Raw genomic sequence first — 27,142 nt, 5'->3', positions numbered from 1 at the left:
TGGCACACAACACAATGATGATGATGGCAGATGAGATTCTGCTGAAACGTTGCTACAACTTTAAAAGAACTACAATGACGTGGGAAAATACCCGAACCAAGCCGAACACCATACATGTAAGTACCCGCGAAAACTTAAGAAAACATATATATATATATATATATATATATATATATATATATATATATATATAAAATATATGCTATAATAACAGCATTACATAACATAACATTTCATGCTTTCTGTTCTTTCATTTTTTTTTCTATCTTCTATTTGCCTTTTTTTCTTTTTCACGTTCACTTTACCTTTCCCCTGAGAAGGACGGAGGACTCCAACTCCCAGAAGGCCTTTGGGAAGCCGTCCGGAAGGGAGCCCCGGCCTGGCGGAGAGACGGACACGTGTAACAAGAGCGGGGCGCGCGGGGCTTCCTGGGAGGCGTAGTCCTCCCCGCTCGGGAGCGCCGTCAGGTTGCCCGGCGGGGATGCCGCTGAAGAACTACAGCGGCAGAGGGGCGGGCGAAGCGGGGCCGGAGCAGGAAGCGTGGGCGCAGCGCAGGGTGCCGGCTTGGAGCTTGCGGGCTCCCCGGTGCTCTTTGCTGGCCAGGATGCGCCCGTCTCTGGCGGTGGGGCTGGTCTTCGCGGGATGCTGCAGCAACGTGGTTTTCCTGGAGCTGCTGATCCGGTGAGTTGGGGGTGCCAGGTGGGCGGCTGGGCTGGCGTTGGGCGCCCTTCCCCCGCATGGAACAGCAGCCCCGCTTCGGGTTTCTTTCGCTGGCCATTCAGTGGTTGGTGTTGGCCCTGATGACGTTCCCTAGTTGGGTCAGGAGACGTCTGTGCAAGAAAACCAGCCGGGCTCTGGGAACCCCAAGGGCCTCCCAACAGCCCTAGTTCTCCTTTTCCTCCTCCTCTCCACAAACCTCTAGCACTGATGACGTTCCCTAGTTGGGTCAGGAGACATCTGCAAGGAAATAGGCACGCTCAGGAAGTACCAAGGATCCCATTGTCCTTTTCCTCCTCCTCCTCTGCCTCCACCTCCTCTCCACAAACCCCACTCTCATGGACCATGGATGATGTTCCCTAGTTGGGTCATGAAACGTCTGCAAGGAAACCACCCAGCTCAGGGAGCACCAAGGACCTTACAGTCCTCCTCCTTCTCCATCTTCTCCTCCTTCATCTCCTCCTCCTCTTCCTCCTCTCCACAAACTCCACTCCCTTCCAACACTGATGAGGTTCCCTAGTTGGGTCTGCAAGGAAACCACCCAGCTTAGAGAGCACCATGGACCTTACAGTCCTCCTCCTCTCCTCAAACCCCATTCTCTTCTGTATTGATGATATTCCCTAGTTGGGTCATGAGACGTCTTGTAAGAAAAACCCCAAGCTCCGAGAACACTAAGGACCCCACAGTTGCAATTGTCCCCCCCCCCAAACCCCACACGATCCAGGGAAAAAAAAACACCCCAAACCCCGACCCCCCCCCCCCCCCCTCCTCCTCCTCCTCTTCCTCCTTCTCCTCCCCTACTCTCTTCTAGCACTGATGATGTTACCTAGTTGGGTCATGAAACGTCTGCAAGAAAAGCACCAAGCTCAGAGAGCACCAAGGAACCCTCATTTCTTCTTTTCCTCCTTCTCCTTCTTCCCTTTCCTTTCTTATTCTCCTCCTCCCCCTCCTCTCCACAAACCCCACTTCTTTCTAGCACTGATGATGTTCCCTAGTTGGGTCATGAAATATCTTGTAAGAAAACTACCAAGCTCAGAGAGCACCAAGGACCCCATAATTGTAATTTTCCTCCTCCTCCTCCTCCTCCTCCTCCTCCTCCTCCTCCTCCTCCTCTTCCTCCTCCTCCCCTACTCTCTTCTAGCACTGATGATGTTACCTAGTTGGGTCATGAAAGGTCTGCAACGAAACCACCAAGCTCGGAGGGCACCAAGGACCCTACAGTCCATTTCCTCCTCCTCCTGCTCCTCCTCCTGCTCCTCCTCCTCCTCCTCCTCGCAAACCCCATTCTCTTCCGATATTGATGATATTACCTAGTTGGGTCATGAAATGTCTGCAAACCCCCTCCCCGCACCAAGTTCAGAGAGTGCCAAGGACCTCACAGTTCAATCCTGGGCTACAAAGATTCTCTTGTATGAATTCAAATTCCGTGGGGTCCTTGGTGCTCTCTGAACTTCATTCTTGGGTCTTGTGACCCAACTAGATAACGTCATCAGTGCGCGTGGCAAACCCCACCGTCCTTCTCACTGATGATGTTTCTTAGTTGGGTCATGAAACGTCTGCAAGAAAAGAGCCAAGCCCAGAGTGCACCTCTCAGTTCAACCTTGAGCTACAAAATTTGTCTTCTGTCAACCACTGATATTTTCTGTAGTCCAGAGTCTCCGGATTTTTCTTTTTTTCTTTATAATATTTTTATTGCACATTTTTTGTTATTATACATCACATTTCCAGTTTTGCAACGGCAGCATCCTGGCTATATCAAGTCCTTTTCAAATATACACCGTATTATACACCCTGGTTATAACCGTTATTCTCATAGTGTTCTGACCAAGACTTCCTGAGACAGTAACAATCAGATGCTGTTCCCAAAAACCTTGTTTTTATTTCAACAGCTGTGAATTATATGTATTCACAGCCTGTAATGAGCCCCAAGCAGTTTATGAATAGTCCAACGGAAAAAGAACAATGAACGTGGTGTAATCTAGTTGTCTTTCATCGCTAATTCATATGAAAAATAATGCATACATAATACATAATATATATTTACATTCTGTATACATGATATATAATATATACATTAACATTAGTCATTTTTAATACTCCTGATCCTTCCTTTTTTTCCAACCAGTGGTAAAACTTTCCCCATATTTTATAATGTTCGAATCCGTCTTTATTTTTTAATTCTTGGGTCAATTTGTCCATTTCTGCACATGTCCAAATTTTTCTAATTATTTCTATTTCGTCTGGTATTTCCTTTCATTTCCATTTTGAGGCATAAATTAATCTTGCAGCTGTGATTACATGTATTATTAGAGATATTATATCTTTATTATATTTCTCTAAATTGATTCCCAATTTAAAAAAAAAAATTCCGGTTTGTATTTTACTTTAATTTCACACATCTCTTCTAATTTCACACATCTCTGGATTTTGTGCCAAAAGTTTTGGGCTTTTCTACAATTCCACCATACATGATAATACGATTCATTTTCCTTAACACATTTCCAAACATATAGGGGATAAATTTGGGTACTAGGTGTGTCAGGAGGATTACACCACGTTCATTGTTTTTATTTTATTTTTTCCTTTTTTGTTCAATAAAATTTATTTTTAAAAAATAGTCCTACGGAAGTCTGCCACAGTCCTTCGGGATAAGGCTGATAAGCACCCACCTTTATCTCCCTTGAAATGCTGCCAATGACTAAATTGCCAATTAGCTGTACGAGGCCAAATAGAGCACAAAGTCCACACGGAGCTTCAGATTTTAAATAGACCAGAACGAACAAAGTTGCTTCCTGCAAAGGCTCCTGTCTCTTTGCTCCTCCTTTATGTTTTATGGGCGGGGCCAATCATCTCCAAGCCTTACTCCCGAGTTGCCTCTTTTGTCTTAACTGTTCTTTCCTTCTGGCAGCTCTGTGCATGCGGTGCACTGGTAACAGGCTCCCCTTGTTCCTCTTCCTCACTGCTGTCAGATTCTGGAGGCTCCGGAGTCCACACATAACTCCCAGATGGCCCCGGCCCCATATCTGTGTCGGACGCAGATCCCTCGTCCAAGTCCTCCCCAGACTCCTGGACTGGCCCATGTTCTTCCCCACTGTCCGACTCTGCTGCCATCTCCGCAGGCCGCCAGCGGATCACAACACATAGTCATACAGTGTAGTCTCTTTTACCTACATAGTATTGTACATCACAATTATAACTATTGTTTTCACAGTTGTACCATAACACTCTTATTACATTTAATTTTTTTCTGAGTCTCGATCACTTCCATTTGCCAAAAGTGCATGGCATTTGAGCTGCTTTTTTTTTTGCCTTTTTCTTGCTTGGTTATATTTCTTATTTTTATTTCCAATTTAGTGGGAGAAAAGCTACTGTATTCGGTTTGTACAAGATTTTTTTCCCCAAAGCTGCAGACAAATTGTGACATTCTTTTCTTCTTCGCCTTATCTCCAACGCAGGGAATTTCCAGGAAGCGGGAATTTGATCACGTTTTCCCAGTTCTTCTTCATAGCTTTGGAAGGTTTCGTCTTTGAAGCAAACTTTGGAAGGAAACAGCCCACAATTCCCATCAGGTACGGCCGATCGCTTCTGTTTTGAAGTAGAATGTTTATTCGAGTTGATCCTAATATAGAATACAACTGAAAATAAAGATAATGAGGAAATGAGGAAGGACAAGGAAAACAGCTCATTTTTCCTGTCAGATATGGCCAGTCTCTTTTGTTTTTAAATATAATTTTTATTTCGAGTTTGTCCTAATATAAAATACAGCTGAAAATAAAGATAATGGGGAAATGAGGAAGGAATAGGAAAGTAGCTCATTTTTCCTGTCAGATATGGCCAATCTCTTTTATTTTGAAATGCAATTTTTATTTTGAGTTGATCATAATATAAAATACAACTGAAAATCAAGATAATGGGGAAATAGAGAAGGAAAAAGAAAAAGGAAAGAAGGGTAGGGAAGAAAGAATAAATCAGCAATTTCCAACTTTTTTTTCAGTGCAGTGAGGTGCAAAATATAACTACAATCTCAGCTTTTTAATTAGTGAATGCTACCCATTTCTGTAACAACAAACTACAGGTAGTCCTCGACTTACAACAGTTCATTTAGTGACAGCTCGAAGTTACAATCGCACTGAGAAAAGTGACTTACGACCGTTTTTCACCCTTATAACCGTTCTGGCATCCCCAATGGTCATGTGATCAAAATTCAGAGGCTTGGCAACTGGCATGTACTTATGACGGTTTTTCAGCATCCCGAGGTCACATGTTCCCCTTTTGCGACCTGACAAGCAAAGCCAATGGGGGAAAAGCCAGATTCATTTAACGACCGCGTTACTAAACAGTCACTTGAAGACTACCTGTATTTGATTTGTGATCCTTCTTTCTGCTTTGGGTAGAAGTCCGGGAGGGGAGTGGGATTTCAAATGGGGAGGGGGCCGCCTTCCAGGAAACTCACATCCCACCTAACTTGGAAGGTGATGTTGTGGTCCACCGGTGGCTAGCGGAGTTGGCAGCAGAGTCAGACAGTGAGCAGGTTGGGGAGGAAGCTGGGCCAGTCCTGGAGACTGAGGAAGGCTCGGATGAGGACTCTGCGTCGGAGGCAGAGATGGGGCCAGGGCCGTTCGACAGTTATCAGCTGCCTTCGGAGTCGGAGATCAATGGGGAAGAAGAACAGCTGGAGCCTGTTACAGTGTGCACATGCACAGAGCTACCAGAAGAAGGGAACAGCTAAGGAACAAGGGAGTAAGGGTACAGGGGGATGGTGAATGGCCCCTCCCCTCCCAAAAGAGGAGCAAAAGGGGAGGGGTCTTTTGCAGGAAACCATTCGTTTGTTGCAGCCGTGGGAAGATCTGTCTGTGCATCTCAGAGTCTCTGTGCTGAGTCCTTCCTTGTCAGCACTGCATTTGGGAATAGTTACTTGGCAGCTCTCCAGGCGAGATGAGGTCTGTGCTCCTAATCAGACCCTTGGAAGACTGTTGGCCAGGCCTTTAAAGGGCTGAATGCGAATGCAAGAAATTCACCTTCGTTTAATGAAAGGGGTTTTGCCGGGACAAAGAGTCTGCTTGGTGCTTTTTGGGGAAGCTGAGGTCAGAACAGTTGAATAATTTTGGACTTCTCTCTTTTCTAGGTTCTACCTCATTATGGTGGGCATGTTTTTCACAGTCAGTGTGGTGAATAACTATGCCCTCAACCTGAACATCGCGATGCCCCTGCATATGATATTTAGATCGGTGAGATTTTATTCCAGGTTTTAATATTTATTTGTTTGTACCCCACCTTTAATGTTTTTTTATTAATAACTCAAGGAGATGAACGTATCTAATACTTCTTCCTATTCCTCAATAACAGCCCTGTGAGGTGGGTTGGACTTAGAGAGTGTGATTGGCCCAAAGTCACCCAGCCAGCTTTCATGATGACTAAGGCAGGACTAGAATTCACCGTCTCCTGGTGATTGGCCCAAAGTCACTCAGTCGGCTTTCATGCCTAAGGCGGGACTAGAACTCACCATCTCCTGCTGATTGGCCCAAAGTCACTCAGTCGGCTTTCATGCCTAAGGCGGGACTAGAACTCACCATCTCCTGCTGATTGGCCCAAAGTCACTCAGTCAGCTTTCATGCCTAAGGCGGGACTAGAACTCACCGTCTCCTGCTGATTGGCCCAAAGTCACTCAGTCAGCTTTCATGCCTAAGGCGGGACTAGAACTCACCGTCTCCTGCTGATTGGCCCAAAGTCACTCAGTCAGCTTTCATGCCTAAGGCGGGACTAGAACTCACCGTCTCCTGCTGATTGGCCCAAAGTCACTCAGTCAGCTTTCATGCCTAAGGCGGGACTAGAACTCACCGTCTCCTGCTGATTGGCCCAAAGTCACTCAGTCAGCTTTCATGCCTAAGGCGGGACTAGAACTCACCGTCTCCTGCTGATTGGCCCAAAGTCACTCAGTCAGCTTTCATGCCTAAGGTGGGACTAGAACTCACCGTCTCCTGCTGATTGGCCCAAAGTCACTCAGTCAGCTTTCATGCCTAAGGCGAGACTAGAACTCACCGGGTTCTGCTGATTGGCCCAAAGTCACCTGGTTGGCTTTCATGCCTAAGGCGAGACTAGAATTCATCAGCGCCTGATGGTTGGGCCAAAGTCACCTGTACACCTGTACTAAATTGAGGATTACCTGTGGTAATTTTCAATTTAATGCCCATATAGTGACTATATCTACCCTCAACCTTCTTAACCTGCAAAAGATATCCGATGCAGGTAGTCCTCGACTTACAACGCTTCATGTAGTGACCATTCAAGGTTACAACGGCCCTGAAAAAAAAGTGACCTATGACCGTGTTTCACACCAATTGCCATTGCAGCATCCCCCGTGGTCATGTGATCAAAATTCAGATGCTCGGCCACTGGTTCTTACTTAACGACCGTTACTGTGTCCCAAGGTCACGTGATTCCCCTTTTGCGACCTTCTATCCAACGAAGTCAGTAGGGGAGCCCGATTCACTTAACCTATCTCCGTGATGGCAAACCTATGGCACGCGTGCCACAAGTGGCACGCAGAGCCATTTGTGCCAGCACACGAGCCACAGGCAAACTTACCTCACTGCGCATGCGTGCGGCTCACAGCTGATTTTTCAGCTGGTTTGAGGCCTTTTTCAGCCTCCCAGAGGCTTGGAAAAAGCCTCTGCAAGACTTTTCAGGATGAATAATAGGCCCGTTTTGTCACTTCCTGTAATACCAGAAGTGATGAAACGGGCCTATTATTCGTCCTGAAAAGCCTCTGGAAGCCGAAAAATCAGCTGTGAGGTGCAGTGCAGTTAAGCAGAAGGGGAGATTGCACGCGCAGACGCAGGGGATGTGAGGACGCGCATTGCATTCTGGGTGCTGGCATGTCAGTGCGCGCGTGCTAAATGCGTGCACAATTTTTTGCACAGGAGCCCAAAATGGTTAGCCACCACTGACCTATCTTAACCCCTGCAGGAGTTAAGATAGGTTAACTTAACCACTGTGGCCAAAAAGGTCGTAAAAATGGGGTGAAATTCACTTAAAAAAATGTCTTGCTCTAGCAAAAGAAACATTGAGATTGATTGCAGTTGTAAGTCGAGGCCCACCTGGACCTTCAGCCAAAGATTTACATCCTAATTTACAGTCATAAGTGTGAAAAACCATCATAAGTCGCTTTTTTCCTTCGGTGCCGTTATAACTTTGAACGGTCACTAAATGAACTGTTGTAAGTCACGGACTACCTGTATTATCCCAATGGCTATTATCAACTCATAAAATATTTCTCTGGTCTTTTTAGAGTTGCCAACAGAAAGGGAGGGGGGAGCAGTGCGGCAGCTTGCAAACCGAAAGTGCATTCCATAAATGTTCTCAAAGATGGTAACTAGGTGACCGAAGTTTCTGCCCGCAAAATTCTAACTGGAGAGTATGATTGATGACTCTGGGCTATGGAGGTGTCCCATTGGAGAATATGAATTACGATACACCCAGGCAGTGCCGGCCTGTTAATTCCCAAGAAATCCTTTTTAAAGTTTCGGATGTTTGGCTCGAGACTCATGATTTAAATGGGGGTAACTGCCAGAATCCTGATAGCCTTTTAAAAAAATCCTTCTTCTCCATTTCTTTCCCTCTAGGGCTCTTTGATAGCCAGCATGGCACTAGGGATTATCATTCTGAAGAAAAGGTAAGATGGCTGCTTCTTCCGGTAGCCACAAAACCAGACTCTGGCCATTCACCAGTGTCATGCCCCTGTTGGAATCTGACTCCGAGGGGGAGATTGAGCAGCTGACAGGGAGTGGGAGCGTGGCTCCGGTGGCTGTGGAGGAAACTGGGAAAAGGCACAATCCGGCTGGGCATTCAAAGGAAGGCCCAGGCCCACCCCCTCTTCATCCTAGGGCACGCAGGGAGGAACAGAGAAGGGAGCAACATGGGTTACGGGGGAGAAAGGGGCCCTGATTCCCTTCATTAGCTGCAGCTGGGAAAACAGGATTTAAAAGGGGCTTTTGTGCCACACCCCGGGTCATCACAGTGAGGGACGGGTTCATGGCTTTTCCTTGGGGTTGGGCCCGAAGGACCATGCATGTACAGGTAGTCCTCAACTTACAACTGTTCACTTATCCCCAAGGTGCTCTTTTCTAGAGGCAACTGGGCTTCATTGTTTCTTTTCGTTATGATTTTTCGTCACTAACTGAGCAATGAGGCCTATGCAGTACAATGGAGTGAGATCTGTACACTGGGGAAACAAAACAGCCACTTCACAAACACGTGGCGCCACCTAGCAGAACAAACCCTTCAGGATTAGATTCAGCACCTGCATTTTTAAGACAAAAGGCCAGTCTTTGGGAGACAGCAAAGTCCACATTCTGGACAGAGAGGACCCCTGGTTTGAAAGAGGGGTCCAAGAGGCCATCTGTCTCAAAATTGAACATCCCTCTCTCAACAGAGAAGGAAGGAAATGGCGTCCTCTATCCCCAGTCTACAACACGGTCCTTTCAGCATTTCCAAGAAGGCTCCGCACTCATTTGCACCATTCAGGTGCGACCCTGAGGCTTACAGATAAACCTCCAAGTGGCCTCAATGACCCTCTAAAAGGATGCAAATGACCAGCTGTCTGCAAGGAGTACAAATCCCTCCGTTCCCCACCATTAAGTCAGAAGGCTCCACACCCATTTGCACCATTCAGGTGCGACCCTGAGGCTTACAGATAAACCTCCAAGTGGCCTCAATGACCCTCTAAAAGGATGCAAATGACCAGCTGTCTGCAAGGAGTATAAATCCCTCCGTTCCCCACCATTAAGTCAGAAGGCTCCACACCCATTTGCACCACTCAGGTGTGACCCTGAAGACACAGATAAACCTCCAAGTGGCCTCAAGGACCCTCTAAAAGGATGCAAATGGCCAGCTGTCTGCAAGGAGTATAAATCCCTCCATTCCCCACCATTAAGTCAGAAGGTTCCACACCTATTTGCACCACTCAGGTGTGACCCTGAGGACACAGATAAACTTCCAAGTGGCCTCAATGACCCTCTAAAAGGATGCAAATGGCCAGCTGTCTGCAAGGAGTATAAATCCCTCCATTCCCCACCATTAAGTCAGAAGGTTCCACACCCATTTGCACCACTCAGGTGTGACCCTGAGGCTTACAGATAAACCTCCAAGTGGCCTCAATGACCCTCTAAAAGGATGCAAATGACCAGCTGTCTGCAAGGAGTATAAATCCCTCCGTTCCCCACCATTAAGTCAGAAGGCTCCACACCCATTTGCACCACTCAGGTGTGACCCTGAAGACACAGATAAACCTCCAAGTGGCCTCAAGGACCCTCTAAAAGGATGCAAATGACCAGCTGTCTGCAAGGAGTATAAATCCCTCCGTTCCCACCATTAAGTCAGAAGGCTCCACACCCATTTGCACCACTCAGGTGTGACCCTGAAGACACAGATAAACCTCCAAGTGGCCTCAAGGACCCTCTAAAAGGATGCAAATGACCAGCTGTCTGCAAGGAGTATCAATCCCTCCGTTCCCCAACATCCAGTCAGAAGGCTCCACACCCATTTGCACCACTCAGATGTGACCCTGAGGCTTACAGATAAACCTCCAAGTGGCCTCAATGACCCTCTACAAAGGATGCAAATGACCAGCTGTCTGCAAGGAATATCAATCCTTCCATTCTTCACCATCCGATCAGAACTGAGGAAGTTTCTCAAATGAGGAGCGAAACGTCTTCCAAGAAAAAAACCAGAAAGTCCAGTTGCCTCTTGAGGAAAAAAAGCACCTTTGGGACAACCCTGACTCCTGAAGGACTGAGAATCTACCTAGACAACCGTTCATTTGAGAGATCAAATGCCGCTGAAAAAAGCGACGTCGGTCCGTTTTTCACACTTACGACCTTTGCAGCCTTCCCCGTGGGCACGTGATCAAAATTCAGACGTTTGGCCACAGACTCCTATTTATGACGGTTGCGGTGTCCCAGGGGGCAGGTGTGTGCCACGTGATTCCCTTTATGCGACCTTCTGGCAAGCCAAGGGAGGAAGCCGTATTCGCTTAACGACCGTGTGACTCACTCAACGATGGCGGTGATTCGCTTAACGGCTGTGGCAAAGCGTGGTCACGGCCTCAGGCAAATCTCAGCTGCCTCGCTTAGCAACAGAAATGTTGGGCTCAGTTGTGGCCGTAAGTCGAGGACTACCTCTTGGTTAGGAAGATTTCAAGAGCCTCCACGTCACTCTGGTTTTGACCTCAACTTTGGAGCTCTTTTCAAAATTTGACAGTCGGGGACATCGACTTCCTGGTTTTCTGAGGGAATTATGGGGGTTTACGGGGAGGGGATTAAGTCATCTTGAGGGGGGGGGGCCTTGTCTTCTGGAAGGGGGGGGGCCAAACCGGTATGTGGGAAGGACCATGCTTGGGAACGAGATGTTCTCCTTGTCCTCCTCAAAGAGACCCCCTACTCCCGTGATGGCATGCAAAGCCATTTGTATGGGCGCGCGAGCCCCAGCCAAACTTACCTGCACTGCGCGTGCGTGTGCCTCACAGCTGATTTTCGGGCCGTTTGAGGCCATTTTCGCCCTCCCGGAGGCTCGAGGGAAGCCTCTGCAGCCTCGGGAAGCTGAAAAACGGACCTTCCGGAAATACTGGAAGTGACGAAACGGGCCCGCTTTTCGGCCTCCCGAGGCTGCAGAGGCTTCCTCGAGCCCCCAGGAGGGAGAAAACGGCCTGCCCCAGGCTTCGGAGGCCCTCTGGAGGCTGAAAACGGGCACTTCCGGTATTTCCGGAAGGCCTGTTTTTCGGCCTCCCGAGGCTGCAGAGGCTTCCTCGAGCCCCCAGGAGGGAGAAACGGCCTGCCCCAGGCTTCGGAGGCCCTCTGGAGGCTGAAAACGGGCACTTCCGGTATTTCCAGAAGGCCCGTTTTTCGGCCTCCCGAGGCTGCAGAGGCTTCCCTCGAGCCCACAGGAGGGAGAAAACGGCCTGCCCCAGGCTTCGGAGGCCCTCTGGAGGCTGAAAACAGGCACTTCCGGTATTTCCGGAAGGCCTGTTTTTCGGCCTCCCGAGGCTGCAGAGGCTTCCTCGAGCCCCAGGAGGGAGAAAACGGCCTGCCCCAGGCTTCGGAGGCCCTCTGGAGGCTGAAAACGGGCACTTCCGGTATTTCCGGAAGGCCCGTTTTTCGGCCTCCCGAGGCTGCAGAGGCTTCCCTCAAGTCTCTGGGTGGGCGACAAGGCCTCAAATGGATCGAAAATCAGTTGGGAGGCATGCACACGTGCACAGTGCAGGTAAGGGGGCAGGGCGGGAGTGTTGCGTGCGCATGCGCAGGGGGGGATGGGGCGCATTGCATGGTGGGCCCTGCACGCGCACGCGCTTTCGGCACACCACAACGAAAAGGTTCGCCGTCGCTGCCCTACTGCAATTGAAAACCAAAAATGGGAGCCGTAGTGCTGAGATTTGGCTTTGCTGCTGTTATTCCCCGAGGGGCGTGTGGGATTTGAAAGGGTGTGAGGGAGGGTCCTGTCTGTGGCTGCTATGGAAGAAGGAGCCATTCTTTCGGGACCAAGAGAGAGCCAGTTGGGTTTGGTGGTGAAATCGCCAGGCGAGAAGCCGGGAGACGGTGAGTTCTAGTTTTGCCTTAGGCAGGAAAGATGGCCGGGTGACTTTGGGCCAATCACTAGGCGACTGTGAGTTCTAGTCCTGCCTTAGGCATGAAAACTTGCTTCGTGACTTTAGATCAATCACCAGGAGACCGTGAGTTCTAGTCCCACTTTAGGCATGAAAGCCAGCTGAGTGACTTTGGGCCAATCACTAGGAGACGGTGAGTTCTAGTCCCACTTTAGGCATGAAAGCCAGCTGAGTGACTTTGGGCCAATCACCAGGAGACGGTGAGTTCTAGTCCTGCCTTAGGCATGAAAGCTGGCTGGGTGACTTTCGATCAATCACCAGGAGACAGTGAGTTTTAATTTCACCTTCGACATGAAAGCTGGCTGGGTGCCTTTGGGCCCATCACCGGGAGATGATGAGTTCTAGTCCACTTTAGGCAGGAAAGCCAGTTGGGTGACTTTGGGTCAATCACCAGGAGACGGTGAGTTCTAGTCCCGCCTTAGGCATGAAAGCGGGTTGGGTAACTTTGGGTCAATCACCAGGAAACGGTGAGTTCTAGTCCCGCCTTAGGCATGAAAGCGGATTGGGTAACTTTGGGTCAATCACCAGGAAACGGTGAGTTCTAGTCCCGCCTTAGGCATGAAAGCGGATTGGGTAACTTTGGGCCAATCACCAGGAGTCAGTGAGTTCTAGTCCCGCCTTAGGCATGAAAGCGGATTGGGTAACTTTGGGCCAATCATCAGGAGACGGTGAGTTCTAGTCCCACCTTAGGCATGAAAGCGGATTGGGTAACTTTGGGCCAATCACCAGGAGATGGTGAGTTCTAGTCCACTTTAGGCAGGAAAGCCAGCTGGGTGACTTTGGGCCAATCACCAGGAGATGGTGAGTTCTAGTCCTGCCTTAAGCATGAAAGCCACCTGGGCGACTTTGGGCCAATCACCAGGAAACAGTGGCTTAAACTCCCCCAGCCGGCTTTCCTGCCTAAGGTAGGACTAGAACTCACGTCTTTCTGTCTTTTAGCCAGGCGCCTTCACCACTGGACCAAACTGGCTGTTTCTTTCTTGCTACCAAGTTGAGATTCTCAAAGCTTGGAGGTTTCCCCACGCAAAGCTGAGCGGAGGGTTTCGGGCTGTTCGGTTCCCTTCTGTTGACGGTCTCCCCTCCTTCTCTTGTTCTCAGGTACACTGTCTCCAAATACATCTCTATCACTTTGGTCTCTCTGGGCATTTTCACCTGTACTCTCATGTCAGCCAAAGAACTGGTAAGTCCCGTTTTTTCTCCCTGTTGAATACCTGCTGTGTCTTCCAAGACGAGACGTGCATCCCAGCATATGCCCCACAGTCAGAGGTGGGCTCCTGCTGGTTCGCACCGGTTCTGACGGACCGGTCGTTAAGATTAGGCGCAGTTGGGCGAGTTGGCAAATCCCACCACCAGCCCATTTTTCGGCCTGTTTTTTGGGGCCGTTTTCAGATCATTTTTCAGACTGTTTTCGGCCATTTTGGGGACCAAAAACAGCCTGAAAACAGCCCCCAAATCAACCCCAAATGGCCTGGTTTAGTTCGCTTGTGACTATGTAAGGATTCTAAGGCCGCTGCCTCTTTTCACTCCACCCCCAGATTCTGTCCTTCTTTCTCCTAAAGACAGTATGGGCCTGGCCTTTTGCCCTTCCCCTACATATTGTCATCCGAAGGCAGCTAGGAAGCCCCTCCCCTGTGAAACACCCCCTGAAATTTGACCCCCCCACCATCCTTTTCGTTTTCCATAAAGTTTTGAAGACTCGTCTTTTTCCCTTAAGAGCCAAGATAAAAGACAATACGATGATTGTTTGTGTGGCCTTTCTTGTTATGAACTTTGTGCTTTATTTTTATGACACCTTTTATGTTTAAATGTTGTTTTAAATTTTGATTGGCAGCCGCCCAACGTCGGTCATATTTCTGTATGGCAACATGTTATCAGTGCCAAAAATAAATTCAACGACCAAAGAACCATAAAAAAACTTATTTATTCAGAGATCTAACATCAGGAGTATGAAAACCCCACACCTAAAGTGGATATTACATTTATAGGGTTGTGTATACATACTTCACGTCATTCTTCCTGTTACTCTCTTTTGGTAAGTCTAGGGACTTTCTCTAGATATTTTTCCATTAACTCTTCCCAGACTGTCATCTCCTGGAAACCACCTCATTCTCATGGCTGCTTCTTCCTGTTATGACCATCTGGGTAATTTTGTAATACAATAGATAATTAACCAATTCTGTTCAGTTAGGATGAACCAAGATCTTTTCACATGTATGCACTGCCAAAAATATTACAGTCCCATGTTCCAGCCAAAAAATTGACATTTTCTGCAGAACATAACAAACCACGGAACATAACAAGCTTATTTGTTATTGTGATGACCCAGGGCGTGGCACAAAAATAACAAAGTCACCAAAGTAGATAAATTCCCTTTAATGCCTCCAACTTGACCCACAATGTCCAATTATCCTCGGCGGGAGATCAAACTCTTCCAAAAACAGTCTACAAAGGAAAGAAATGCAGTCCGAACCCAAAGATAAAGTAGAAATAAAACAACACAAACCACGCTAAAGTAATTAACACGACAAACCAGGATAATAACTTGCAGATTGCCAAAAGATAACGAGGCACGCACAGTTGGGAGGAAGCCAAAACCCAGATAAGCCTCGACAAAGATAATGCATGCTTTGCTTCCAGCAACTTTGCCATGTGCAGTTTGCCCTTTTAAACAGTCTTCCCAGCTGCAGCCCATGAAGGGGATCAAGGCCCTTTCCTTCCTTGTAAACCATGTTGCTCCCTTATCTGTTCCTCCCTGTATGCCCTAGGATGAAGACGGGGTGGGCCTGGGTCTTCCTCTAAATGCCCAGCCGGCCTGTGCCCTTCCCCGGTTTCCTCCACAGCCACCGGAGCCACACTCCCACTCCCTGTCAGCTGTTCAACCTCCTCCTTGGAATCAGACTCCAACAGGGGCATGACAGTTATAGTTAAATAACAGTCCAGTAAAATTCCAGCATAGTTCAGAAATCAGATAAATATGGCATTACTCATGGTTCTCATTTTCACAGGTGTAACTCTTAATATGTAATTCATACATATCACACAGTAGAAGGACATTGGCAGCAAACTGGCTCTTCCCCCTCTTTGTGGTTTCATCGTTTACCTGGCCAGGTGGGCCAGGGCCAGCCCAGAATAGCTTAAACCCAGTCAGGTAGACCACCTGGTCTAGTTTGTTTTGTTTTTGGAATGTTTTCGTGACTTTTTCAATGGATTTTAAAGCTGGAACATTGCACCTGTGTGCAGAAAAGGCCAGGGGAGTCATTAAAAAAAAATAAGAAAAGCGGGGGAGGCTCTCATTTTTTTCCTATTTGAATTTTCTCTCTGTTTAAGTTGATTTATTGGTCCGCAAAGCAATTCCAACAGCAGAGGGTAAAAAAAAAAACAAACATTAAATACAACGACTAAGACAAATATAATAAAAGCAAATCAAAGTCCCCGAGGACTTGCCCAGTTAAAAAATTGGCAGGTAGAGAAAGTTACGGAGACCGAAGGGAAAGAAAGAAAAAAGAACAAGGAGAGGAAATGAGAATTTGAAACCCAAGAACTAAAAGGGTTCGTGTTCTTACGATCACACAGCTTTGCCCTCGACTTTACAACTGCAATTCAGCCCAAAATTTATGTTGTTAAGCAAGACGGTTAACTTTCCCCCCCACCTTTTATGGTTGTAAGTGCAGAAAAAAACCCGGCCCTCAGTCCCTTTTTTCGGTGCTGTTATGGCTTCGAACGGTCACTTGAGCGAATTGTTGGAAGTCGACTGCCTGGAGCGGCCGGTCAGAAGCCGCCATCTTTTCTGGAGATCATGAGGACTAGCGTGAGAGCAGGGAGGAGGGAAAAGGGAGAGGGGTGCTGAGGTCTCGCAGATCCTCTCTTTCTCCAGGTGGGATTTGGGGAAACCTTCCCTCCAGGGCTGCATTTTATGGGTGGTATTTACAGTCATGTATCAGTTGCGCTCGTTTATAATCTTTGATCTGAATGTGATGCCTGTTGATGAATCTTGTAAGAAGAGATCAATTGCAGGAGCTGACATTTTATTTCTTTCTTTCTTTCTTTCTTTCTTTCTTTCTTTCTTTCTTTCTTTCTTTCTTTCTTTCTTTCTTTCTTTCTTTCTTTCTTTCTTTCTTTCTTTCTTCCTTTCCTTTCCTTTCCTTTCCTTTCCTTTCCTTTCCTTTCTGTCTGTCTTTTTCCTCTCTCCCTCTTGTTCTTCCTTCCTTTCTTTCTTCCCTCCCTCCCTTTCTTCTCCCCTTTTCTTCCATCAATCTGTCCATTCTTCTCTTATCCTTTCTTCCTCCCTCCCTCCCTCCTTCCTTTCTTTCCTCCCTCCCTTTTCTTCCTCCCTTCCTCCCTTTTCTTCCTTCCTTCCTTCTTCCCTCCCTTTTTCTTCCTTCCTTCCTTCACTCCTTCTCCTTCCTTCCCCCTTTTCTTCCACTAATCCATCCATTCTTGTCTCTTGTCCTTTCTTCCTTCCTCCCTCCCTCCGTCCCTTCTTTCCTCCCTCCCTTTTCTTCCTCCCTCCCTCCCTTTCCTTCCTTCCTTCCTTCACTCCTTCTCCTTTCTTCCCCTTTTCTTCCACTAATCCATCCATTCTTCTCTCTTGTCCTTTCTTTCTTCCTCCCTCCCATTCCTTTCCTTTCCTTTCCTTTCCTTTCCTTTCCTTTCCTTTCCTTTCCTTTCCTTTCCTTTCCTTTCCTTTCCTTTCCTTTCCTTTCCTTTTCCTTTTCCTTCCTTCCTTCCTTCCTTCCTTCCTTCCTTCCTTCCTCCCTCCCTCCCTCCCTCCCTCCCTCCCTCCGTCTCTCCCTCTCCTTCCCCCCTTGTAGAGCTCTGTGTCGGGTTCGAGTGAAGATGAGGAGAGCATCTCTGCCTTTCTCTGGTGGCTTCTAGGTCTGTAAGTCCTCCCCACGGTTGACCCTTTCCTGAGCTTGTTGAGATCTGGAAAGGGGCACAAAACAGAATCCTGTTTCCAAGCCCCACTCTATAAATTGAACCAGCCACCATATTTATATGTTTTTCTTGTTATAGTGTGGCGGAAGGAGGACAGCAATTCCAAACTAATAATAAGAATTAGTGTAGTCATTGAATTGCACCCGATTCATTTCAACGTCATATTAAATCCGGTGGTCATTTGCGGCCTGGCCTTCTCCTCTTTGTTCTCTCGCCAGCTGTTTTTGTTCTTTGTTTTTGTACTTTGTCCAGGCCTGTTTAAAGTTGTGGTGTGGTTTCTCCCTCCGCCTACACAACAGAGGCAACAGGTGCATTAATCACACTAGCGAAAACGCTTTCATGTATTGCCACCCGAGCCTTTCCCTGGCACGCCTTGGCGAAGCTTCGCTGGACCATCTAATCTTGGGTGTGTTCACTCCGTTGATAGAAGTCAAAACCTACGGGAATTGCACAATAAGAAGGGAAGTGGGCTATTTGGCGGTGTTAAGGCTGGCTTTGGGGGGCTGTGCGCAGACCATATTTTTCTACAGGGCCAAGAATGTGTTTTCATGAGGTCCTCAGTGCTCTCCGAGACTGGTGGTTTCCTTGTTAGGTTTGGGTCCAGCAGCGGTAGTCAACCCACAGGGGGGCCAGGCCCGACCACCTTTGTGTTATGTTTTAACCGTTGCTTGTCTTCGCCGCTCCTTTTCACCGCCCTATCTCCACCACCCAGACCCCCCCCCCCCCCCCCCCCCCAAGTTAGACACAAATTCCGGTACCGAGACAGAGGAGCGCCCTTCACCACCCTTAGGCCGCTTCTCCCCTCCTGCACCTTCGGCTCTTCAATTGTGTGATCTTAACCATAACACCCAATTTTTTCCCACCCCCCCCAAACATTTTATACGCTCCTACATGCCCCAACTAGGTAACAACATCAGTGCTGGAAGGGGGAGGAGTTTGGGAGGAGGAGGAGGAGGAGAAGGAATGGAGAGGAAGGAGGAGGAGGAGGAGGAAGAGAAGAAATGAGGGGTCCTTGGTGCTGCCTGAGCTTGGTGGTTTTCTTGCAGACGTCTCATGACCCAACTTGTGAACATTATCCGTGTTAGAAGGGAGTAGGGTTTGCAGAGAGGAGGAGGAGGAGGAGGGGAAAGGGGGAAGGGAGGTGGAGAAGGAATGACTGTGGGGTCATTGGTGCTCTGTGAACTTGGAGGTTTGCTTCTTCTTATTCCTCCTCCTCTTCCTCCTCCTCCTTTCGTGACCCAACTAGGTAACATCATCAGTGCTAGAAGGGAGTGGGATTTGTCCTTGGTTTATACCAGAGGTCTCCAAACTTGGCAACTTTAAGACTTGGGGGTTTCAACTCCCAGAATTTAGGGAGCTGAAGTCCACAAGTCTTAAAGTTGCCAAGTTTGGGGACCCCCTAGTTTATACACAAGCAGGTTGCTCTATCAATGTTGCTTGGATGTTCTTGTTTTCCTTGATTAGGCTGTTGTTTACTGTTAGCTTGTTTGTCTTAATTGGTTGTTCCTTGATCGGGGCGTCCTTTAAGTCTTGGTTGTTGGTCTAGTGTTAATCTTGGCATTCATGTCTACTTATGCGGGTGTGGATTGCTGGTGGGGAGGTGCTTTGGCCTTTTGGTTTCCTTTTTAGCTTTTTGATGGCCTCTTTCGAATGGTGTGTAGATGTTATGTATCTCTATCTGCCCATTGATGGCTGTTTTGTCAGCGTGCCAGGCCTCCAGGAGTTCACTCAGCTTGCTCTAAGTTTCCCAGTTGAAACCCACCAACACTGACTGGGCAAAACACTCGTTTATAAACAGAGAGCGAAACCCTTCCCTTCTAGCACGGATGATGTTACCTAGTTGGGTCGTGAAACGTCTGCAAGAAAACCACCAAGCTCAGAAAGCACCAAGGACTCTTCCAGTCCTTCCTCCTCCTCCTCCTCCTCCTCCTCCTCCTCCTCCTCCTCCTCCTCCTCCTCCTCCTCCTCCTCCTCCTCCTCCTCCTCCTCCTCCTTCTTCTCCCTGCAAAATCCATTCCCTTCTAGATGTTACCTAGTTGGGTCATGAAACATCTGCAAGAAAAACACCATGCTCAGAAAGCACCAAGGACCTCACAGTTCTCCTCCTCCTTCTCCTCTCCACAACTCCCCCTCCATTCCAGCACTGATGCCGTTACCTAGTTGGGTCATGAAATGTCTGCAAGGAAACCACCAAGCTCAGAGAGCACCAAGGACCCTACAATTCAACGTTGAGCTACAATTTCTATGAATATGTTTCCATGCTGCATTGAACAGTGCAACTCAAGGCTATCTATCCCTCAGTCTCAAGTTTGTTTTTGCTGGGTTTAAGCAACCTTGGTTTGTTCCCTACAAGCTAAGATGAAGTAAACTGGGAAGCTGAAAAATATCCTGGAATAAGGCAGTTTCCAACCACAATCTGTATCGTTGCCAAGAAAACTAGACGGATGTATTAACGTAGTCAAACCTGAGATTGAGGAAATCTTACTTTTAGCTAAATAGCTTTTGTAGATCCTGAGTGTTCATCCAGTCGTGGGATTTTCTGCTGAAGGGCAAATCCACAAGGTTGGTCTCCACCATTATGTTTTAGGAATTGCGGCCTTGACCTTTGCCCTCCTCATGTCCGCCCTGATGGGGATCTTCCAGGAAACCATCTATAAGAAGTTTGGAAAACACTCAAAGGAAGCTCTCTTCTACAATGTAAGTGTCCACCGTCCATTTTATCTGGTTTCAATTTGCAGGAGTTAAGAATTCTTCAGCCAGCATGCTTTAAGACACTTCAACTCCCAGAATTTCCCAGTCAGCAGGCTTTGAGATGGGTGGACTTCAACTCCCAGAATTCCCCAGCCAGCATGTTTTTAAGATGGGTGGACTTCAACTCCCAGAATTCCCCAGCCAGCGTGCTTTGAGATGGGTGGACTTCAACTCCCAGAATTCCCCAGCCAGCATGTTTTTAAGATGGGTGGACTTCAACTCCCAGAATTCCCCAGCCAGCATGTTTTTAAGATGGGTGGACTTCAACTCCCAGAATTCCCCAGCCAAGCATGCTTTGAGATAGGAGCACTTCCAGAATTCCCTGGCCAATAGCTTCTAGAGGGTTGTATCAAGTCCCAGAATTCCTCAGTCAGCATGCTTTAAGATAGATGGACTTCCACTCCCAGAATTCCCTGGCCAATAGCTTTAAGGTGGGTGGGCTCCAACTCTTCCGCTATGCTCCAGGATCTGCAGGCATGATGGGGATTGTGGTGCAAAACTTAATTTTGCCAGTTCTGTTCCAAAACTTTTGTTTCAATTTTTTTTTCCTTCTAGCACGCCCTTCCTCTTCCAGGGTTTCTCTTTCTGGCTCCAGATATTTACAGGCATGGACTTCTCTTCAGTCAAACTAGTGAGTTGATACGGAGAGCTGATTTTTAATTTGTAACGGAAATCTGGCAGGTGCCGCTTAAAATTAGAAGGAGTCTGGTAGCTGGGGAGCTGTCCTCTTAAGGACGGAGTGGAGTTACTCAACTTAAGACCAGTTGCTTAGCATGTTGTATGTTCTTTGAAGCAGGGGTCGCCAACCCTTTGGACCTGAGGGACCCCCAAACTCATAATTTTAAATCCCACGGACGAGTAATATGAATTTTGACTGACGGTGGCTTGCTGACATTGGTGGGAGAGAGAGAGAGAGACTTTTGGCTTCATGCAAGGAAAGCAGCAGAAGCCGCAGAAGTCTTTCTTTCTCTCCCCCAAACTCCGCCAGGAATGAGTCTTTGCCGGCGGCGCCTCTTGGAGCAGGAGGCCTTGCAGGGCCCCAAAGACTCATTTCTGGCAGAGTTAGGGGGAGAGAAAGAAAGACTTTTGCTGCTTTCCTTGCGTGCAGCCAGAAGCAGAAGAAGAAAGAAGCGGAAAAAGGCAGCCCGGTGGCCAGGCCAGGTGCGTGGGGGAGTGAGGGCAAGTTCTCCCCCTCTGTCCTTTCCCCTCTCCCCTCACTACGTCGTGTTGTTCACAATGCAAGCGATGCAAGCCTTGTGTTCCCGCGCAGCCTGGATTAATTGATTTTGGGGGTGATTTGTTGGCGACATTTCTCTGCAAACCACCAAAATTTTCTTGTGGACTACCAGTGGTCCACGGCCCACTGACTGGCGACCACTGCTTTAAAGGTTCCTAACTCACTGTCCTCTCTTCTCCAACAGGACTCATCCAAGTGCCGTTGGTTGGGCTCAACCTACCCATCATGTGGTTCTATCTCATGATGAACGTCATAACTCAGTATCCTTTGGGTTTTTTTGGGTGGGGGGGAGTTATCTAGCAGACATTAACGGTGAAGTTGAGGCTCAGCCAACATTCCTGGCTTCCCTATGACAGAGGGGGACTTCTTAAGAGTCCTGCATCTTGTTAAGGTTTTGGAGTGGTGGCCTAGAAGGTGGAGCTCTGGCCTCACAACCAGGAGGTTGTGAGTTCAATCTTAGGTGGAGGCTGTGTGATGAGGCCACACAGTCAGATAATCAGTAGGAGTCCCTTTATTAGCTCCAACTTTTCCCAATGTCCTGGTTCCCTTCTGAGCTGGAGAAAACCTCTCCCAGGAACAGCCTTTGGCTGCAGAGAATCAAGTCCAAAACATGGTCAACAAAAACTGTAACTTTAAGTCCAATCAAGCCAAACTGAGGTAATTAGTTTGGCAAGGCAGGAGCAAGAATTCCAGACGTTAAGGCAGGGCAGTAACTCAACACGGTTGGAAGGATGCCAGGAACACAGATAACCAAAGTCAACAAAAGATAAACTCACATTTGCTCCCAGCAGCTGCCGCACTCAGCATGCATTTCTTTTAAACTCCCTTCCCAGGTGTGGCTAATGAAGGGAATCAGGGCCCTTTCCTCCCCCGTAAGCCACGCAACCCACGTTGCTCCCTTCTCTGTTCCTCCCTGCATGCCCTAGGATGAAGAGAGGGTTAGGGTTTGCCTAACCCTTCTTTCCTTCCTTCTTTTCCTCCCTCCCTCCTTTTATTCCTTTCCTCCCTCCTTTCCTTCCTTCCTTCCCTCTCTCCCTCCTTTCCTTCCTTCTCCATCACTGGAGGTCTTAAAGTAGAGCGTGGACAACCATTTGTCTGCAGTGGTATAGGGTTTCCTGCCTAAGCAGGGGGGGTTGGACTAGAAGACCTCCAAGGTCCCTCCCAACTCCGGTTAATCTCTTCTATTCTATCTCCTTTTATTATTATTATTTGCTCCTTTCCCTTAACGCCGCCCTTTTTCCTCAGATACATCTGCATCCGAGGCGTCTTCACCTTGACCACCGAGTGTACCTCCTTAACCGTCACGCTGGTCGTGACGCTGAGGAAGTTTGTCAGCCTCATCTTCTCCATCCTCTACTTCCAGAACTCCTTCACCGCCTGGCATTGGCTGGGCACCCTCTTGGTCTTCGTGGGGATGCTCTTGTACACTGAAGTGTGGAAAAATCTGGGATTCGCCTGGCCTTGCGGACCCCGGAAGGCGGAGAAGAAGCAGGAGTGATGGAGGGAGAGGGCTTCCCGTCGGATGGACGTTTTCGCGCCGTTCGGATGGACAAAGGGGCCCCGGGTTCTTCACTGGGCAGGCCGGGAAGGTTGAATTTTTGTAACACAACAGTCGCAACTCTTGGCTGGGCCAAGCTGGGCTGCGCCTCCCTTGGAGAAGGGGAAATACGGTTTTGTGTGTCTTTGGGTTGTTTGAGGTGAGAATGATAAGCTGCTTTCTTTGACCGAAGAGGAATCTGATCCGTGGTTTGGTGGCTCCTTCGACTCCATTAATTGGGCAATTTTGCCCCCAAAGTTTGCAAAAAACAAAACAAAAAACCCACATATTCAACATTGGCTTCTTTTGGTTCATGGATAACCAAATTATTGGGATCAAACTCGGGCTTTTAACAACAAATATATGTGGACGTCACTGGAGCGGTGCAGTGCGGTGGCCTAGAAGTGGAGCACACGCCTCACAGTCAGGAGGACGTGAGTTCGACCCTAGGTAGAGGCAGATCTTTCTCTCTCTGGGCGCGATGAGAATAGATCTGCCGAACAAAACTCCGCGTTGGCGACAGGAAGGGCATCCGGCCATGATAACAACCTGCTAGCTCCATTCAGACTCCACCCCTGCAAGGGATTATGGGGTTGTTAAGAAGAAGAAGATGATGATGACATGTGGAAGTCGCTCTATGATAGTCTGGTTTACAGTGAAGAACTAGCTCATTCTCCCCTTTCATGAGTGATCCAGGTCATGGTTGAGGAACCTCTGCAGAAGCTTGTGGCTCGTTGGGGACAGAAGAGCCATGCCAGTGAGAACTGGGTGTCCTTGGGCAGGGCTTAAGAAGGTGTGAACAGCTATCAAGTTGCTTTGGGGTTGGAGGGGAGCGTTGACCAGCCATTTGTCATCTTGGTCCAACAATCATCATCCAAAGTTGGTTCCTCAGAAATCAGATTGACCAAAATCTCTCTGTGTCTGTTAATTTGTGGATAGAAGGTAGCTAGATAGCTCTTTCTCCCCAATACCCATGAAGAAACCAAATCTCATGACCTTCATCTAGAACAGGGATGTCCAATCTTGATCACTTTAAGACCTGTGGACTTCCAAGTCCCACAATTCCATAGCCAGCATGGCTGGTTGTGGAATTCTGGGAAGTTACAGGTCTTAAAAGTGGCCAAGGTTGGACATCCCTGATCTAGAATACTTAAGCGTCCCTAGATTAAAAATGGCCTATTGGTGAAGGACGAGGAAGACTAACCCAACTTTCTTGAGAGACAAAACCTTGGCCACAAACAGGATAGCTATCTCTCAGGTTCCTTTGGGACAATCCAGGACAGTCTTCTTCAACCTCAACAACTTCAAGAAGATACGTAGACTCCCAACTCACGAGAAATTCTGGGAGTTGAAGTCCACACACAACTTCTGAAAACTTGTTTGAGGTTGAGACACGCTATTGAAGATTGTTCCAGAATGTCTTCAGATGTTCTCCTGCGAGAGTCTTGAATGGAGATGTTGGCCAGGAACGATGGAATAAGCAACACCACTCTGAATCAACTGGGAAACCGGTTTCTGAATTGATTTAAAATGGGAACTCTGCAAGGGTTCCTGGTCTATCTGGGGAACCTTCTTGTCCGTAATAAGGTCTTCTCCAAACCAAGTCTCCATCTGAACAAACATATCCATCCATATTCTGCTCCCCTTCCTGAAAGAGCACGAGTTAAAGCTATTTTTTATTTTACTGTGATTACCTCCTTTAACCATCGGTAGATTTTGATGGTTTATTATTATTATTATTTTTGCAACGTTTGTGCATATTTATATTTATAATCTGCATTGATAAGCAAGTAGAGTTGCTTTCCTTGGTGCTATGAATCCATGTCCCTCAACAATTTTTAAGGTGCGTGGATTATGGGGGATTCTGGGAGTTGGAAGCCCAAGCATGCTTAAAGTTGCTAGGTTGAGGAACATAAATAATGGAGAAGTGTTCTTTTTTTTCTTTGATCCATAAATGCATCTCATCTGAATTTTGCTTGCTTTGGTGAAGTGGTTAAAAGCTCCAGGAATTTCTAGTCCTCTTTTAGGCACAATGCCTTAAAAACTGAGCCGCACATTTTTTTCTGAGCCCTAGGAAGTCGGCAATGGCAAACCACTTCAAAAAAATAACCTCGCCAAAAAAAACATGCCCAACATTGTCTAGTCACTGAGAATCATGTAAAATTGAATTTTTTAAAAAACACCATTTTTCGTTTTGGGGGGAATTTCTCCATCTTCACCATAGCCGAAATTGGGTTGTGTTAAATTGCGATGCCCTGGAATTATTCACACCCGGGGCCTTGTGGGTCCTTTTAATCTTAAGAAGGCATGCACAAGCATGCATGCAAACACGGTTGGGGGTTCAAACCCTTAAAAGATAGGATGGCAGCAAGCATACGGTCAAGTAAACCAGGTTCCCCTTAAACCTGGTTTGTTTCCACTGGCGTGCAACGGCTTTGTGAAGAGCCAACCTCTGAGTTGAACATTTGGTGCCAACCCAGAAAAGTGGTTAATCGACATCACTCGGTTGTGGGGTTTGCAAGACTCTTGGCCAAAGATGGTTTCCTATCTAAGTCAATTGCTCCAATGCAGGCTTGGTTTAACTGCTTGGTTTAACTGTTTAGCTGCCAAGTATGCAAGTGACTTTTGTTCCTGTCTTCCGCCATTGCTTGAAGCCGACACAAAGAGGGGCGTACTTGAATTGTCCTTTGGCTTATCCACAAATAAAACCACGCTAGTGTTAGCTAGTCAACCAACTAGTATTAGCTAGTCAACCAACTAGTATTAGCTAGTCAACCAGATACCTGTTTGTTGGAGGAAAAACAAAATACAGAAACCACTTCGTTGTGAACCTGGTTTGTCTCGTGAATACAATCATTCTCATATTTAATGATAATTGTGATATTTTCTGTCAACACAATACCTTGCCCTCACACACACCCCCACACACCGGGGATAAGGTTTGGATAGGATACTTTCACCATGAACTTCATTGAGTATAGATACACCCATGTTTTAAGCAAGAAGATAGTTTTAATGAATCCCTTGAAGCTCTTAAGGTTTGAAAAGAGAAATGTTTGCCAGGCGTAAAATGGGTGTATCTTAAAAAACAACCAACTATGTGGATCCTGGCTGAAAATAGAATTTATTCAATAAAGAATGTTTGAAATATTTTTTCCCCTGATCTGTTTTTATTTCCTGTCTGTTCTGATCTCGGCTTCCCCCAAAAAGCTCGAAGCAGACTCTTTGTCCCGGCAAAACCCCTTTTATGAAACGAAGGTGAATTTCTTGCATTCGCATTCAGCCCTTTAAAGGCCTGGCAAACAGTCTTCCAAGGGTCTGATTAGGAGCACAGACCTCATCTCGCCTGGAGAGCTGCCAAGTAACTATTTCCAAACGCAGTGCTGACAAGGAAGGACTCGGCACAGAGACTCTGAGATGCACAGACAGATCTTCACACGGCTGCAACGAACGAATGGTTTCCTGCAAAAGACCCCTCCCCTTTTGCTCCTCTTTTGGGAGGGGAGGGGCCATTCAGTGTCCACCTGTACCCTTACTCCCTTGTTCCTTAACTGTTCCCTTCTTCTGGCAGCTCTGTGCATGTGCACACTGAGACAGGCTCCAGCTGTTCTTCTTCCCCACTGATCTCTGACTCCGAAGGCAGCTCATAACTGTCGGACGGCCCTGGCCCCATCTCTGCCTCCGACGCAGAGCCCTCCTCAGAGCCTTCCCCAGACTCCAGGACTGGCCCATAATCCTCCCCAACCGCCTCACTGTTCGAGTCTGCCATCAGCTCTACTGGCCGCTGGTGGGCCACAACAGTGTACATATGTACATATGCAGGCGATGTGTTGGCAGAGAAGCAAGAAATTTGTAGGGAATGCACAGGTAGGCTTCGACTTGCAATAATTCCCTTAGTGACTGTTCAAAGTTACGAGGGCACCGAAAAAAGAGACTTATGGCCGTTTTTCATACAACTATTGCACATGTCATGGGATCAAAATTCATATGCTTGGCAACTGGCATGTACTTATGATGGTTGCAGCGTCTCACGATCACCCTTTTGTGACCTTCCAACAAGCAGCGTCAACGGGGAAGCCAGATCTGCTTAACAACTGCCCTGATTCATTTAACAACCATGCCAAGAAAAGTGACAAAATGGGGCCACTTTCACTTAACCGATGTTTCACTTAGCAGCGGGAATTCTGGGCTCTATTGTGGTCGTAAGTTTGAGGATTACCTGTACCTGGAAACGTTTCACATCTGTTCACAGAATGCGACGACGGACAGCCGGATTTGACTTCCGTCGGGCATCCCAAAGCCCCAAGAT

General features: G+C 47.6%; 1 protein-coding gene across 1 annotated transcript; it reads left to right on the top strand.

Moving 5' to 3' along the window:
- The first annotated feature begins 483 nt into the window (after positions 1-483).
- SLC35B4 (solute carrier family 35 member B4) lies at positions 484-25,983 on the top strand. The gene is made up of 10 exons (XM_087968911.1): positions 484-681; positions 4,173-4,286; positions 5,843-5,945; positions 8,340-8,389; positions 13,472-13,553; positions 17,185-17,248; positions 19,896-20,005; positions 20,615-20,690; positions 21,481-21,556; positions 22,542-25,983. The coding sequence occupies exons 1-10, from the start codon at positions 605-607 to the stop codon at positions 22,792-22,794; spliced, it is 1,005 nt and encodes a 334-aa protein (XP_087825037.1). The 5' UTR covers positions 484-604; the 3' UTR covers positions 22,795-25,983.
- The last annotated feature ends 1,159 nt before the right edge of the window (positions 25,984-27,142 follow it).

Source organism: Notechis scutatus, chromosome 6 (assembly GCF_049901735.1).
Source record: "Notechis scutatus isolate UNSWTSFEM ecotype Mainland chromosome 6, rNotScu1.2, whole genome shotgun sequence".
Taxonomy (NCBI): Eukaryota; Metazoa; Chordata; class Lepidosauria; order Squamata; family Elapidae; genus Notechis; species Notechis scutatus.
The sequence above is the reverse complement of the archived record's forward strand: the minus strand, read 5'-3'. Positions and strand labels throughout refer to the sequence as shown.